Here is a 15823-nt window from a genome sequence, read left to right as displayed (position 1 = left end):
GAACTACCTGTACATTACTATGCCGGTAAGCTACCCTGCACCACGCTACCAAAGACAAACATTAACCATGTCTCTTAGACGAACTAAGCCCCTTCATTGCTCAGTAAACGTTGAAAGTCGGCGTGTAAAATTGGCGAGATAGTTGATTCAGAAACCCTGCTCGCTCGAGTAAACATTAAGTGTAGAAAAGTAATGCAGCCGTCGCGTATTGCTGCGATATTGAAAACACAGCCGCTCACAACGCTCTCACAAGATCAACTTCAGAAGCTTGGATTACAGTCTCTTGTTCCTTGCAACTTTCATCTTTATCAACACATGGTATACAAATATAATATGAGAATCAGAGCAGCTAGCCTTGGCCGAAGTAGGACTGTCCAAGTTAATAGATTACCGTGTCCTCCTCTGTCTCGACGACTTCATCATGATCTCTTTCAACGGGTTTGGGATGGGGATGATTAGTAGAATCTGACGATCTTGTTGAGTTAGGTACTTGAGTGTCAAGAGGCTCACCGACCGCTGAGGCTCTTCTGTCGTCTTTGCCATCTGTGGGCTTGTTTGAAAGCTGCACTCCCAGCTGCTCAAGTCTCTGCTGTTTGGTGCGCTCAAACTCTCTGAGTTCTCGTTCTATGTCGTTTTTGGCATCGCGGACCTGCTCGTCGATTATGTCTTCTTCTTCACTGGTAAGTTCCCATGGACGGTAGTACTATGGAAGTCATTACTGTCAGTATATTGTTTTGCGTTTGCCTTGGCGTCTCAGACAGTCTCGGTTGACGTTTCCGCTTTACTTACCAATTGTGGCCGAGCTTTTGTCCGCAGGCTATACGCTTTTGCCAGCATGTCATCGTGACGGGCATGCATCTGTCGTATTACTCAGTCAGCCGTGTGCAAAGGCCCCTCTGACGTCTTGGCACACGGCCCACAAGCAACTCACAGTCTGTTCGTCGAGCTTGATCTGCTGTATCTTCCGTTTCCGGTTGAGTTTTGCTAGCTTCTCCTGGATCTCGGCCTTTCGCCTGTTATCTTCGTCCTTGCGTTGCTGCGTCTTCTCGTGCTGTTTTCGCTCGACGGGCTGCCGCCGTCCGGGAGGTTTCTGGCTCAAGGTACTTAGCAGCCCTCCAAATAGGCGTTGCCCGCGCTTCTTTTCCTCCTGCGAAAAGTCCCGCCGCCGCTCCTTGGGTCTGTCGTGTTCCTGCTCCAGACCTGCTTCCGACGCACCACGCTTCCTCGACGAGGGAGGCGACATTGGTCTGTCAGCGCCAAGCTTTGGTGGCGTAACTCCTTGGTTTTTCTGAGAGATGTGACTGGGCTCCTCAAGAGCCTTGGGCAACCCGGCAACCTCAGCGGACATCTCTCCTGTGCCTGCGCCTTCATTAACAGGCTCCGTTTCTGTGTTTTCCGGCTCTATCATCATCGTATCGGGCTTTGCGCTGGGATGGATGCTCGTCTCAAAAGCTACTCCACCAGCGACTTCGTCAATACTATTCGTGTGCTCGGGTTTATCTGGGCTACCAGTTATGTCTTGTTGGGAATTCGCGACGAAATCGTGTGCGACAGGTTCCTTGTGTATAAGAGGGGTCTCGGCCGTAGCCATGGCGTCGCAACCAGGCCCCCTTCAACCAAGTCCAAGTTTGAGATGAGCCTGATGGGACGGACGGGAATGATTTATAAATGTGAGAGATTGTAGCAGTTTGGGTACTATGCTGAGTATCGCAGTCTCGACTAGAAAACTTGGGCCGCTTTGTTGGGCAAGGTCGTAGGTAGGGTGTTTCAAGTAAAAGGAAGCTAGGAAGTCAGGGTAGCTGTCAATGATTCGTCGCTATAGCTCGGACCCTGGTGCCCAACCCGCTACCTTTTTCGATCTCGCATGGGTGGGGCCTTGACGCAACAAGATCCACAATGCAGCTTTAGCGCGGCTCCACGCCTGGCGACGACCAGCGCTGGAACAAAATGGAAATTTTGGAGGCGATGGAGAATGCGCGCGCGTGTGTTGTTGCCCCGTGGATTGATTGGTGAGCCTTAGTGAGAGGCGACTGTCTGTATCAAAGCTGATAAATCCAAACACCTCTGGCTAGGTATCAGACTAAATTCATTGCCTTGCATAAGGGAAGGAATATTTTGAAAATTAAAGAGAGCTTTCTAGTCTCTCACATCCTCTTACCGACTCCTCTCGTCAACCCACCAACAAACATGTCACGACATCACCCTGATCTGGTCATGTGCCGGAAGCAGCCTGGCATAGCCATCGGCCGCCTCTGCGACAAGTGCGACGGAAAGTGTCCGGTCTGTGATTCCTACGTCCGCCCGACAACGCTGGTCCGCATATGTGACGAGTGCAGTTTTGGAAACTACCAGAACAAGTGCGTCGTCTGCGGAGGAGAGGTATGTGAAACCCCGTCATCAGCATAACACTTCCAGGGTCCCTTCATTTATAAATCTCAGTCACTAATGCTCAAAATATTAGGGAATTTCGGATGCTTTCTACTGCTTCGAGTGTACCCGTCTGGAGAAGGACAGAGACGGTTGTCCCAAGATTATAAACTTGGGCAGCTCAAGGACAGATGTAAGTTGCTCTGAATCTACTCATTTTATGAGAATCAACACGTTGCTGACCTATCACTCCCACAGCTTTTCTATCAAAAGAAGACAAACAGGACCGGGACGTACTAACCCCAAGTCCCGGTCCTGTCCTATTGGGGAAATGTCTACTGTCGAACGCACGACGACTGGCTACCGCAGCAAAGGAGGCTGCATGGTAGAGGAAAGCTTATCGTCACTTGTGTCGATTCGATGTATGGGCTACCTGCACAGCAGCAGATTGGCCTTACCACTATGATGAGCTAAACTATCTAGATACCCAGCTTTGAAATCATCACACCGCAAACATGGTGCGCATTGAGCTTTGTAAGGACTTCTTTGTCACATGTGGATGTATTCTTCGTATCGTTTCCATCCCGGTGTGACTCTCGTATACATAGTTATCAATGACAAACCCATTTTATTCGACGGCTTTATAGTATCATCATCGCCCCAAAATCTTTTCCCATACATGTCCACAGCCTGATATAGGCGTCAAAAGGGTAAGAAATCTACCTACCAGCGTGCTCATGAAAAGATCACTCAGGAAGCGGGATCGATGACACCCTGTGCTGCGCGAAGCCTTCCCCCAATAAGCCGAAAAATCGGCGAATTCCAACCATCAATCCGATGACCGTCCGTCGAAACTTCTTGGTCGATCACAGTTTTATTGTCGACCGAGCAGTCCGTGGATCTAGACCCGCGAGTCGGTATTAAGGGAAGAGTATTGACGATTTCAACTGCATCGGTATCTATCAGGCTGCCCTCGCGAGGCCGCAGTGATTTGGCACCATCCTGGTGATCCAACAGAGAGAATGGTCCAGTGACACTGCATAGACCATCGCGGACTGTGGTCAAGTCCAGCAAGTCAAGCTGGCGAGCAGGCAAGGTGAAGGCGGTACTATTGACTGCTGAAAGAAATCCGGGGGCGGGCGTCGGATGTTTCACCGCTAGTCGTCTTGGGGCATCGGGAGGGCAGCGCGGGGTTGACAGCACTACATCGCTTTGTAGGGCAATCAGAGAAACCTGAGCTGGGGACACAGATCCTGAATTGACGTTCTCCTTATTGTTGTTTCCAGGATTCGCAGGTTCAAGTTGCTTCTAGCTCCCTAGAAGTTGCGAGTCCCTGGCCAACTTCCAGGACAACTTGAGAAATGTTACGATAGTCAACCAGCCTGCCTATAGGTCAGCAAAATTTTCCACAATGAGAAGAGCAGCGCGGGGGTCACAATCCTAGTGAGCTAAAACGAGAAAATACGAACTGTCATATCCCGCTTGGTGACTGCTACGACACATTGGGGCCTTTGGGTGAAACAATGGCAGCTTTTGGGATTGTACTGTGCAGTAAAGCTCCTCAAGATTCTGGTCAAATTCGATGTTTTTCGCATCCTGTGTTGCCATGTATTTGGTGTCAACATATCGAGGAAACATGGCCCGTATATCGATCTTGAACTGCTGAAGGCTAGTTGGTAGTGTTCCGATGAAGGAATTGTATATGAAGCAGAGATCGAAGAGGGAGTTGTGGCCGACAATGACCCTGGAGTTCTCTTTGGCTTTGGCTTCAATTGCAAGCAGCTTGGCCCTGAGATCTGCCGCAGACCCTTTAATGTGATATTCTTCGGGAGTCAAAAGGAGTCCGATATCAATATCGTCTGCGAAATCACCGCCAACGAGGGCTTCGAAGACAAATCGAAATCCTACACTCGTTAGTGAACAAGTGAGCAGGCTGAGGCTCCAAGGAGATGCTCAACGAACCTGTCTGTTCTCTGATTGCGGCCTTGCGCTCAATCATGCGCTGGAGTATTGCCTGGTTTTGGTCAGCTGGGGCCCGATCCGAAAAGTTTCTATTAAGGGGGGTTCACCGTCTCCTCTGCAGCATTAACGCCTTTCTGAGTGATTTGCATGAAATCATTCTTGCATTTTGGCACTGCGCGTAGACAGTCATGGCTGAACTCGGATTCCAAAATTTGGTACACAAGACGGCGTTGCAAGTTGGTGAGACTCTCGCCGCCAGGATTTTCAATGTTAAGCCACTCAAGTTTGTGAGGATCCTGGAGCCACAAGGTGATGGCACTCCGTACCCAGTCGTAAAACAGATTGGCTTCCAAGTTTTCTTTGTTGAGATCGATCAGATTCCGCACTTTCTTGTCGGGATCGATGAAGTACTTGTACGCCTCGTCAGCCTCTTGTCTGCTTAGGTACATGATACCACTCTCAAGGGCCAGTGATGTAATGTCATCACCTCTATTGCCTCTGAGAAACCTAAAGCTGTTGCTTGACAGAGTGTATCGACGGTCAAAGAATTTGGCCAGCGCCAGATGAGTTCTGTTGTCACCTAGGTACCAGGGTGCCAATCGGAAGTTGTAGGCAGTCCATCCGTAGGATCCTGAAGGGCAAGATGTTAGGCTTTCTTGCAAGAGTATTGAAAAGAGACAGAACCCGCAGAGCAGCTGATGCCAGAATTTGCTGTATGGAGGGGAATAGAGCATAAAAATCCCCGGCTTACTCTTTTCTGTGTCATACTTAGAGCAACTCATACCAAACTCGATGATCTGAAAAGTCTGGGCAACTTCACAGGCAGCAGCATAATATTCCTCGACCGAGAATTTGTCTTGCCTGTCTGAAAGACCGTTCTTGACACGAATGCCAGTCATTTCCAGGTCAAATGAAACGTACTCGGCACCAGCAATTTCTTCGAGGACTTGTGGTAGCAACCTCCAGAAATTGGTTGCATCGATATCAATGATTTTGCCGGTAGTTTCCAAACCGGCCCAGAACGATTGGCTCGCCATGGGACCAGATATTTCGTTTGATCCGGGAGCATTCGCAGGGATCAATACGGTTGGTTGTACAATAATCAAGATCAGCTTGATACAGACGGTTGAATATACCTGGTAGCGATCAAAGAAGGCAGGTGAAAGAACTTTCTGTCACCAGGTTGACTTTCAGCAAACTCTCACAGCAAGGTTGTCGCAGCGCAGATGCCTAGATGTGCTAGCAAAATGCCAGTTGATACCTTTGGCTCATATGCTCTGTCGCCTGATGCTGGAGTTTGAAGTTTGAGCTCAGTACCTGGGTAAGGTACCAGGCAGGTAGGGTTGGTGATGTTTGCTGTTCGGAACAAAAGGGAAATTGGGAGGGGCCTTCCAAACAAGTGCCTGCCTACTATCAATGCTGGGGGTAGGCCGTATGCTCAGCTATAGGTAGGTAATGGTGGGCAGGTGAGGCAAGCTATAAGGGAAATCGTGGAAAGGTGAGTGTATCTTGTTACCTGACAGGTACCTGCCTAGGTACCTTTTTGAGTGTAGATCTCTTCGACCATATACCACACATGAACACGATACAAACTATCAGCTTCAGCCCACCTCACATTTCACTTCACTTTGTGGATCAGATGGCAGTGAAGGGTAAAGCTTCAGTTTATTTTCTGGTTCGAGAGGACGAGCTACTTCCTCATTGGGATTTCAATCGCCATCGTGGTGGAGCTTCCCCGGATTGTATTTTCTTCTCAGGGGCACTCGGCAGTCCCGCGCCATCTTCCCTGCCTGTCAAGTATTTATGCTTGGAGCTTGCATGTTTAATAAAATTATACGTTTGATTAACAAAGCGTTCAAGGAGGAGAAAAAAAAAATCCCGAATTCATCTGATCGTTCACTGAAGCCGAATACGGTGCGGTGCTCCGCTCCCTATGTTGGTTTCTGACAGTAGTAAAACGTTTTTTTTTTTTTTTTTTTTCCTGTTTTATTTACCTGGCTTCGTGTGTAGTTTGCAATATGTAGGTAGGTACCATCTGTAGCTACACGTGTGCCAATGTTTAATCTCCGTTATATTATTGATCAGCTCCAGCATTTTTTCGTCCCCACCACAGCGGCTTTCACGGTCTGTCCTGGCAACAGGTCCGTTGGCCGAATTTGTTCATTGAGCCGAGGCATTCCTAGGCGGTATGTGCACATGACGCTACCCGCGATCTCGCACTCCGCCTGCTCCCCACCCACTTTTACTCTTTGCAGCGGCACACCGAGGCGAGTTGGACGAGTCGAAGGGGGCACTGGCATTTGAACGCGAATGCATGCTGGGGAAACATCCCTTCTCTCCTTTGTCGTTCCTCAATTGACCTCCAAGATGCTGTGATTGATATTTGTTTTCTTCTCAGTACATTCATTCTATTCTCGTCGCGTCTCTCGATCGTCGGTTGATGCTAGAACAACTACGCTTAAGCCGGTTTGTCCGCCCAACGCCATCGTTGAAAAAAAACCCACCCGTAGCTAGCCGCCTACCGCCAAATCAAGCCTCGGGGGGAACCTGAGCAAACCAAAAGTAAACAGCCATAACAGCAGTCATGGCTTTCCCCGGATCACCGACGGCTACACTTAGCCCATCAACCACTGCATCAGACCCTTTCAACTTCCGGTCCTCGATTTCATCCCTCACATCGACAAACACGTCGAGGAGGCAGTCGTCAAATATTTCCAAAACATACCGGCAGGCGTCTACACTATTCCTGACGCGTCGCTTACCCGAAGCTCTTTCAACCGTCCTTCCTCTTGTGACGCCGCCAGGCCAGGGAACCAGTGAAGATGTGTTGGCCGAGCCTACACCGGTCGCAAAGGCGTCCCGGAACACCAGAGTCAAAGTATGGAGTCTGTACCTGACCACCTTGAATGCGATTATGGAGATGGACCCGGAGGAGGGCAAGGCATCATTTGGAACAAAGGAATGGAGGGCGATCTGCAGCAAGGTTCGGGACGGTGAGATTTGGGAGGAGGTTGTTCGCAATGGCTACCACGGCATCGAGGGAGACGTCGACTCTGACGTTGTAATCAATTTGTGAGTTACCTGAGACTGTGTCGACGCCCACTTATCCAGCTGCTAACACCCCAATGCAGAGCCACACTACTCCTTGCCCACGCAAACAACCAAGGCCTCAATCAGAAGCGCCTGGAGACGTACCTTGCAGCTTCCAACACGCCCAGCCTGGACCTGTACAGCAAGTTTCAGGACCCCAGCACCCCGCGCCAAAGGCCGCGCTCTCCCGTGAAGCCGCACCACGCTCCTACACCTTCCGGTGCCGACACGCCGCGCGACCTGAACGCACGGGTCAAAATTCTCGAGCTGTACACTCTGCACGTCCTCATACGGAACAATGAATGGGACTATGCCCGCGAGTTCATTAGCGTGAGTTCCGTGTTGGATGACGAGCGTCGCGAGGCCTTCCTCATGGCGCTGCAAAGCCTTCAGGAAGAACACGAGGCGCAAGAGGCCCACGAAAAGCAGGAGAGGCAAAAACAGGAGGATCAACTGCGCAGAGATCTGGAGGAGGCCAGGAGGCTCAGGGCCGAGAATGAGGAGAGGGAGAGGAAGCGGCTCGAGGAAGAGAGGGTGCGCCGCGAAGGTAGCGAGGTTGACTATGGCATCGAGGAGACGCCCGGTCGCGTTGTGAGGAATCCTCCTGGCGGGACTTCTAGAAAGTCAAAACCCCAAGGGAAGGATAAACGTGCTGTGGCTGCACCCTCATTTACGGCGCGTGCCGCCATCGTCATATCGAACCTGAAGGGCCTGATTGAGAGGATGAGCGCATCAATACAGGCAAACCCAGGGCCTTTGTTGCGTATGCTTGCATTTATTGTAAGCCTGCTGGTTATATTTGGACAGCAAAGGATCAGGGAACGAGTATCACGCATCCTTGGGAATTCTTGGTCCAAGGTTAAAGCCACAGCAGGCATGGGAGTCAAGGCTAGCTATATTTGATTTCACCGGTTTCTTTTGTCATGGTTATCACTGGAGAATGCCACCTGTGTAAATTAGTTGGGATTGTTGGTGTTTTGGTGGACGAGTATGAATGAGGCCATAATGTCTAAATGAATGAAAATGCCTTACGGAGGACGTTTACATTCAACATCTATCCATGGATGGAATCTGTTCATACATAATCTACTACCAATATACATACGAAAAAACAAGTATGGTACATGTTTGTTGGCTGAAGGCCATCCGCCAAGAGGTCCATCTTCTAAATGATGAATGAGTTGAACTGCGCCCCTTTCTCTAGCGCATCGAGAACATGTTCTTTATGCTCATAAAGTAATCAGCGTCGAAATGCTTCTTCAGCTCATCCTGAGTCAACCACATGAAGTCGGTGACTCCCAAAGCGTTGTTTTTGATGTCGGCCTGTCCCGCAAAGATCCTACCCTTGAGCAGGAATGTCTTTGAGCCCTTGCTCTCCAGAGTAGAGTCTTGCTTGTACTTGGGCTTGACCACGTGATGCGCGACCGGTACACGTCCCACCATCCAAGTGTTCATGTTGACACCAGCGGCTTGCTCGAGCACACGTGCAGCAGCCTGTTGGAGAATGTTAGTTGGTTGTACAAGAAGCAAACGGTAAAAGGGCAGTAAACAAGCACCCATCAAACCATATCACGTACCTCATGCAGGTTCTCCTCAGTGCGAACCTCGCTCGCAGGGAAAGCCCACCCATCACCCTTCTTCACCACGAGGTAGAGCGTGCGATCCATCGCCCGGTCCAGCCTCCTCAAGTCATTCTTCTCGTCCGCCTCTGACCGCCTCGGCTGGGGCTTCTCGACCGGCAGCCTCTCCTTCTCGGGCAGCAGCTCACCGTCATCACTGTACCGCATCTGTGCGTCCTCAAGGAGGCGCTCCCGGATCAGTTCCGGGTCGGCGAGGGGCGAGCCCTGGTGCACCTCGTCAGCCCAGCGGGTCGAGCCTCGGGGCTTATAGTGGCCGACGTCCTTGGCCCAAATACCCTTGCGCTCATCGAGCTTGAGGTTCCAGTCCAGCTGCGGCGGCGTGTCCTGCTTGAACCACATGGATGAGATGAAGGGCGACACGAGACGCTCGTTCAGCCGCTTCTGGTACAAGTAAAAGGCCGACTCGAAGGGCGTCGGGTCCCGGGTCAGGAGAGGTGCTCGGGTGAGGATCAGGCCGGAGCGGATGCGGTAGTCGGATTTCGGGTACTGGGGTGACTGCTTCGCTGGGATGACTGGTGGCTCCGAGCTAGCGGAAGGATCCACGGCCGAGACGGTCGGGGCCGCAGATGCCGAGTAGGCACGCCGCGGGATCGTTTGTATGCTTCCCCTGGCACATTGTGCGCAAACTCGGGGTGAAGCTGTTGTTTTGCCTTCATGTTAGGGGCTGATTGTTTAAGAGAGCAGATGGACAAGAGCTACGTGCTTGGTTTTGATTGCATGGTGACTTACATCTGGAAAGGGCGCGGAGCGCATGCCAACCTCTACTTGAGGCCGACATATCTTCAACGTGGCGAAGGGACGGGTGGTCTATATGCAGACCTATTGGTGATGGGATCAACTAATTTTCCCAAGGAGTCGCGATGGGTTTGACTGGGAGCTCCTCGAACTTTTTTGGAGAACGCGGTACGTACCTGGAAAAGTTCGGCCCGCGTACCACGCTAGTCCGAGCAGGGTATAGTCTGTGCACCTCGCTTCTTTGCCTTGTGCAGAACGTCAATGTTAAGACCTGACTTGGATCTGTCCTTATACTGCGTTAGTCTCTATGTAACAGCACTTTTGAACAAGATGACGTATTTATTCATATACGAGTTCTTACTGCATTATTGAAACAGCATATGGGTTTCTGTACTATGATAGAGGTGAAACTGCAAACTACAAGCCATAACATCAACCAGCTGTTTCCTCACGTGACCTAGCTTCCATCATGTGGCCCGTGCGGTATCCCACCCACACACCGTATGTCTTCCTGGTCGCTGCCCGCCAGAAATTTTTGGTCTTCTTTTTTCTCTTTTTCCTCATCCACGGGCATCAATCCTTATCATCAAGACCTGTTCCACCGAGAACGTCTCGATCATTTACAGATGCCCAGAGTGAAATTTTGAGCAGACTTTTTTCGCTAGCGGCTCCTGTGCCCCTTTTGTCTCGAACGAGCCATGGCAGCCTCCCACCGGGTTGGCCGTTAGATAGATTCTGCTCACAAGTCAAACAAAAATACGCAAAAAGAGCTTAAGCCCAGGGTTTTCGAAGTCTCGAAGCCTGGAAGCGGCGCTTTGACTGCACCACGCCTGGCACGTCACGAGTGGCGTTCTAGTGATCAACATAAATAGGTAGACATGAGCCGTGCGCTCAGTCGTTAGCCCACTTCGATCAACGGCTTGGGCTTCCGATTGGCAGGCACTCATCAGGAGACACTTGTTAGAGATGCGGTCTTGTGCGAGACGGTAACTCGGTCCAAGAAGTCTGTCTGTCAATAGTGACTAAAGTGTTAATCTTCACAGGTAATGCGCACAACTGGTCGTGAAGATCAGAAAATCGTGGATATCAACTATCGAAAGAGTACCTAGTATCAACAAATGAGGCCGTGACCTCGAGACCGCTGCGTCCAACATGATCAAATAACTCGTCCGAATCGTTCGAGAAAAGGAAAAAAAAGAAAATAATGCTACCATACCAAAACGCCATTCTACCTCAAGGGAAACATGATGCGCCTATTCTCTGGAAAATTGACACCCAGCACTTGGGTTCAACCTGAATGCAATACCCTGCCTGACCTTGGACGCCGCCGGGGTATCTAACGAGATTGTGACCATCCTACAAAGCAAAAAGCCTGACTAAAAAAACCCAAGGAACACCGACGCAAATAGACCCATCCCAATGCTCATACATATGGCAGAACGCGCACACCGCCACTTTCACCAGGATGCCGGCTTATCAGGCTTGAAGCCCTGACACGGCACGCGCAACCTCCTGAGTGGCCTTGTGTTGCCACATCTGCCGAACCTCAGCGTCGACAACGGACGCGGGGTCTGTAACCTCATCGTAGAGTTTTCGGGAAACGTCACGGTTGATAGTTTCGTACTGGTCCGCCGTCAACTTGCTGGAGGCCCAATGTGGCTTGAGAGCACTGCGGACGACGTTGTTGATCTTTTGCTTCATTTCGAGCGACAGAGAGGACTTTGTCGGCGAAAAATCCGGCGATCGAGAAAGGTTGGCCTTTTCGACGCGTTGAGGACGGGGTTGTCGCAGCTCGGGCTTGGCGGGTCTCGTCTCGGAGTCGCTGGCGTTTCCCGATGACCTGCCCGAGCGATATGCTGCCTTGGTGTATACGGGCTCAATTGTTGAGCTCAATGTCATCGTCGGAGACGAGGGTCGAGTGGACCTGTTTGATGGTTGTTGATTTTGATGAGGAGGCGGAGTGAGCGATAAGGCTCGTGGACTGCTGTAGGCCGATGCTGGAGAGGAACCGGGCGAGGATGCATATGCGTCTCCCCCGACCATGCTCTCGGGCAACAAATTTCGAGTAGTCTCGTCATCTGACGGGTGAGACTGCTCCACCTCTTTGAGAAGCACGGAGAGGAACGACGGTGCTTCTCCGTTGAGAACAGGCGGCGACCGGATGTTCGCCACTGAGCGACTGGGCTCGGATGCCGACGAGGATCCCTCGCCCGACGCGCCAGGAGCTGATCGGTGTGCGCGGGGCCGCTTCAACTTTCGCTCAGGCTCTGGGGGTGGTTCCGCAGGTGATGCAGTTATGGAGCGAGATTTGCGCTTCCGACTAGGCCCCTCACCATTGGCCTCTCGAGCCTTCTCAAGCGTTGCCCAAGCACGTCGCTCCTCACGACTTTCTTGGGGAGGGGCAGGAGCCTGCGCGGCGGTGGTATTGTTGATGATGGATGGCGGGATGTTTCTCGAAAAAACTTCCTGGGCACCAAGTCTTCTGGCGATATTAATGCGTTGCTGCCAGCGCTGGTATTCGCGCTGCTCACGTTCGCGTAGCTGCCGTGACCTTCTGTACTCCTCGAGGGCATCGTCACCATCGTGCGAGTCAAGGTCGATATTGATCGCATCGAAGATGAGACCTGTGATCTCACCCCAGGCACCTTGCCACTCGTCCGAACGCGCACGCCTTCTCACGCTACGCATCGTCGCCTGGGTCCTGGGGAAGAAGTCGTTGCGTCGTCCACGCCTGCTGTTGCTCACTATCGGGTAACGAGCGCGAGACCGAGCGATGCCTATGCCGCCTAGTTCCTCGGCACATTCCATGCAGAACCAGGAGCCGTCCGGAATTTCGTCGAGGCCAATGCAATAGGTATGGTATGATGCATCGCATCCATCACAAAGAAGAAGCACTTCCTCATCGCCGGAGGAGTTGCAGACCGGGCAAGGGTGTGCCTCGAGGTCCTCCTCTTCTGGATTCTCTTCTGCCCATGCTTGCGGATCGAATTCGGCAACTTGTTTCTTGTCTGCGACTGCGTACGACTTGAGAAGATTTCCTAAGCAAACAAACAACGTCAGTCTAGGCTTTTTCCACTTTGCAATGGGTATGTTGTTGTGTTCCGAGGGGGTGCAGTGCAATGGGAGCTTCGAGCACGGCAGTAAATAACGTACCTCCGACCTTATCATAGACGCTCACGTCGTTGAAGGTCTGCCGACAAATTGGACAGCTATTTGCTTTGCCAGCCCATTCTAGCAAGCAGCAATTGTGCAAAGCATGTCCACATGCATTTATTACAGCAACGTCGGTTTCGTTGTTGGATTGTCCGGGGTTGCCTTCATCGGCACTGTTAGTGGTGGTGGTGGTGGTGGATGAGGCCGCTGAGTCCGCCACCACTGGGGAGCTCAGCGTGTCGCCTCCGCCGCGACCGCCTGGGTCCTCCAGGCCTTTGAACGTCGCCAGATCGCCCGCCAATACGGCCACCTCTAAGGCATCTAAACAAACGATGCACTGATCCGCCATGATCTCAAAGTTGATAAAATTCGGCAAATGAATTTGAAAATGAGAAAAAGGCCGGATGGAACATAGAAAAAAAAAGTTTCAAATTGGGAACCTTTGCAGGTGTTGCAAATTGAAATGCGGGCGGTATGACGCTGGTTGCTATGTGGTTCGTTCAGGGTGGGCGCTTCTCTCTGCACTGAGCGGGATCCAGTTGGGTGTGTTGCTGCGCTGGGGGCGGCCGGGTTGGGTTGGATTTGGACGGGCTAGGAATTTAATGAGTGATTCTGGTCTCTTGTTTCTTGGGCAAGTAAAGGAAGGAAAGGGAGAAAGAGGACTCGGTTTTGGCTCTGGGGGCAACAAGGACACTGTGGAGCTCTGGACCAATGACCTGATCGGATGATGTCTCCCCACTGGGCCAAGCTCTCGGTTCCACCTCGATGGCTGACTGGCTGAGCAAGTCCACCCTTCAGTTTTTGTAGTAGCCCATTTTGGCCAGTCACGCAGTTCCGTACATGGAGGAGGGAAGTCGGTTAGTGTTTTGGGTAACAGGGAGGGCAAGGATGGAACAACAGGTAGGATAGATTGTGTGTCTTGGGGGGAGAAAGAGGAGAAAGGGAATGAATTCCGTCACGAACCAGGCAGGTGACTCTACAACTTTCGCGTACCTGCGTGAGTGGCTGGCTGTCTCTAAAGCACAAGCTACCATGCTGGGGCCCTCTCTACCTTGGCTTGCCTACAAAGTAAGTACCGATGGAGTAAGGCAAGGTTAGGTGGGTGCCTACCGGCAAATTACATACTTCGTACCGGTGAATAAGTCATTGGGATTATTTACTCTGCCGCCATGTTTGAAGCCCATCTCCAGTTCTTGATCGAGTATAACTTTTCCCGTGCAAAAGCCGATCGGAGGCTATCAGGAATTACACAGAGTCATCTGAGTTGTCTCTTGGCTAATCGGGCACCAATTAATTGCCTTGGTGACTGTGGAAGTCGAAGTGGCATAAAGTCAGTGTGTGGGTCGAACCACCTGCAGCTAAGCTACTGTACTTCACAAGCCGCCCTAGCACGTTTTTTTTTTTCTATTAGGTTGCCCAGATTTTCCTTGCTTCCGTGCTCCGTTACCTTTGTTAATCTTCATCTGCACGCACTCGGGTCTTGCATCCACGCCACATATGGATATGCTCGTGGCGTGCATGGCGACCCATCTACCAATAAAACTATTTTTTATAAAAAAAATATAAAAAAAATCATAAAAAAAAACAGAACTAAAGATCCGGGCAAAACAACTGAGCTTGCTTTGGGAAGCGCCCAGTCGGCTATCTTGATTCGCAGTTGAAAAGCGGTCTGATGTGCCGCATCGGGCTGCAGTAGAGTACCTCATCAAAAATGGGGCATAGCAGGTTCGCCTGCAGGGACTTTACACGGCTGAGCTCCATACTCTTTACGTGCGTGTCTTTTGCTCCGTATTTACATGTGGTAAAAAGTAGGTATGACTCTTCGCTCGCATGCTACTTCAAAAATAATACACATTTCTTTTTCCGATATAGCAGGTTGTGGGTTATTGAGCAAATTGATGTGTCGGTCACCTAGTGTGAGAAACAAATTTTCTTCCCTTTCCTCGTCACCTTCTTTTCCTATCTATCTTGATCCTGTTGGATTATCTAGAGCCAGAACTAATCAGTAGTCATGTCGAATGCATAAAATCGAAGCGGTGACTTAAATTTCAAGGCTTTCCCAAGAACGGGATCCCAAAAGGTCCACTTTCTGCGAAGATCCTTGCCAAAATAATAGCCTTGTAATCATACACGTTCGCAATAATAGTACGGAGAAAAAAACAAGTCAGTCAAAAAAACGTGATATCTTTGGTGAGGTGGTTTTTTTTTTTTTTATACTTTGGCTTGGTTCTGTTGGATGATTCAGCTCCTGCGCGCCAACCTGCGAAGCTGGGGTAGTGTGGCAGTGTGATGCAGTGATCGAGGCTGCAAACTTTGCTCACGTAATTAATGCTCCAGTTGATGGATAGAACAGTACCGGTAAGGTTGTTGCGAGTCCCCTTAGCCCCATGCCCAGCTACAATGCTACCTCAACGATGTGTTTTCCCCCATGGCATTGAGAAGTTGAGTAAGTTATATTAGATACACCTGGCATGGAGTGATAATGACAAGATCACGCTAGCCAAAGCGACTATTTTTGGCAGGTAGACAGAAAAGACATGCATGAGGGGAGGCTTTCGTTCGGTCGGTTGTCCCCTTATTGATTTCCGCGTTGAGCGCGCATGCAAGGAAAGACAATGCGAGGGCAAGGGGCGTTTCGAAGTTTCTGTTCCTTCCTACATAGTAATTCCCGAGCAAACCTCAAAAAAGACATCCTTGCAGCGGATCCAAGGATTTGAAGTGCGAATGTAACCTGGAATCAATCATCTTTGTACCGTGCACCCGCAACGCGCTGATGTCCCAGGGCTGAGCGGGTCACCCGAGTGTGGCGTGCCTCAGAATTGATCATGATGACTACCAACGCCAACTGAAGCATTCAAATTAATCCGTTTACCGGT

At 50.8% G+C, this 15823-nt stretch overlaps 6 protein-coding genes across 6 annotated transcripts; 2 read left to right on the top strand and 4 right to left on the bottom strand.

The window, feature by feature from the left end:
• Positions 1 to 13: 13 nt before the first annotated feature.
• Positions 14 to 1794, bottom strand: MGG_05174 (uncharacterized protein). The gene is made up of 3 exons (XM_003712664.1): positions 932 to 1794; positions 790 to 858; positions 14 to 703 (listed from the first exon to the last, which is right to left on the bottom strand). Exons 1-3 carry the CDS (start codon positions 1589 to 1591, stop codon positions 380 to 382), a joined length of 1053 nt encoding a protein of 350 aa, XP_003712712.1. The 5' UTR covers positions 1592 to 1794; the 3' UTR covers positions 14 to 379.
• Positions 1795 to 1948: 154 nt separating this feature from the next.
• Positions 1949 to 3006, top strand: MGG_05173 (uncharacterized protein). The gene is made up of 3 exons (XM_003712663.1): positions 1949 to 2379; positions 2462 to 2560; positions 2626 to 3006. Exons 1-3 carry the CDS (start codon positions 2188 to 2190, stop codon positions 2665 to 2667), a joined length of 333 nt encoding a protein of 110 aa, XP_003712711.1. The 5' UTR covers positions 1949 to 2187; the 3' UTR covers positions 2668 to 3006.
• Positions 3007 to 3807: 801 nt separating this feature from the next.
• On the bottom strand, positions 3808 to 5366 carry MGG_05172 (uncharacterized protein; the record flags this gene model as incomplete). The annotated part of the gene is made up of 4 exons (XM_003712662.1): positions 3808 to 4271; positions 4330 to 4369; positions 4437 to 4960; positions 5114 to 5366. 4 exons carry the CDS (start codon positions 5364 to 5366, stop codon positions 3808 to 3810), a joined length of 1281 nt encoding a protein of 426 aa, XP_003712710.1.
• A 1210-nt stretch (positions 5367 to 6576) lies between these two features.
• On the top strand, positions 6577 to 8606 carry MGG_05171 (peroxin 26). Its single transcript, XM_003712661.1, has 2 exons — positions 6577 to 7401; positions 7461 to 8606. The coding sequence occupies exons 1-2, from the start codon at positions 6914 to 6916 to the stop codon at positions 8320 to 8322; spliced, it is 1350 nt and encodes a 449-aa protein (XP_003712709.1). The 5' UTR covers positions 6577 to 6913; the 3' UTR covers positions 8323 to 8606.
• MGG_05170 (54S ribosomal protein L17) lies at positions 8368 to 9894 on the bottom strand. Its single transcript, XM_003712660.1, has 3 exons — positions 9789 to 9894; positions 8997 to 9697; positions 8368 to 8913 (listed from the first exon to the last, which is right to left on the bottom strand). The coding sequence occupies exons 1-3, from the start codon at positions 9835 to 9837 to the stop codon at positions 8620 to 8622; spliced, it is 1044 nt and encodes a 347-aa protein (XP_003712708.1). The 5' UTR covers positions 9838 to 9894; the 3' UTR covers positions 8368 to 8619.
• Positions 9895 to 10854: 960 nt separating this feature from the next.
• On the bottom strand, positions 10855 to 13605 carry MGG_12926 (uncharacterized protein). Its single transcript, XM_003712659.1, has 2 exons — positions 12948 to 13605; positions 10855 to 12832 (listed from the first exon to the last, which is right to left on the bottom strand). The coding sequence occupies exons 1-2, from the start codon at positions 13294 to 13296 to the stop codon at positions 11271 to 11273; spliced, it is 1911 nt and encodes a 636-aa protein (XP_003712707.1). The 5' UTR covers positions 13297 to 13605; the 3' UTR covers positions 10855 to 11270.
• Between the last annotated feature and the right edge of the window lie 2218 nt (positions 13606 to 15823).

This window comes from Pyricularia oryzae, chromosome 3 (assembly GCF_000002495.2).
Source record: "Pyricularia oryzae 70-15 chromosome 3, whole genome shotgun sequence".
Classification (NCBI taxonomy): domain Eukaryota; kingdom Fungi; phylum Ascomycota; class Sordariomycetes; order Magnaporthales; family Pyriculariaceae; genus Pyricularia; species Pyricularia oryzae.
This window is presented reverse-complemented; position numbering and strand designations above follow the sequence as displayed.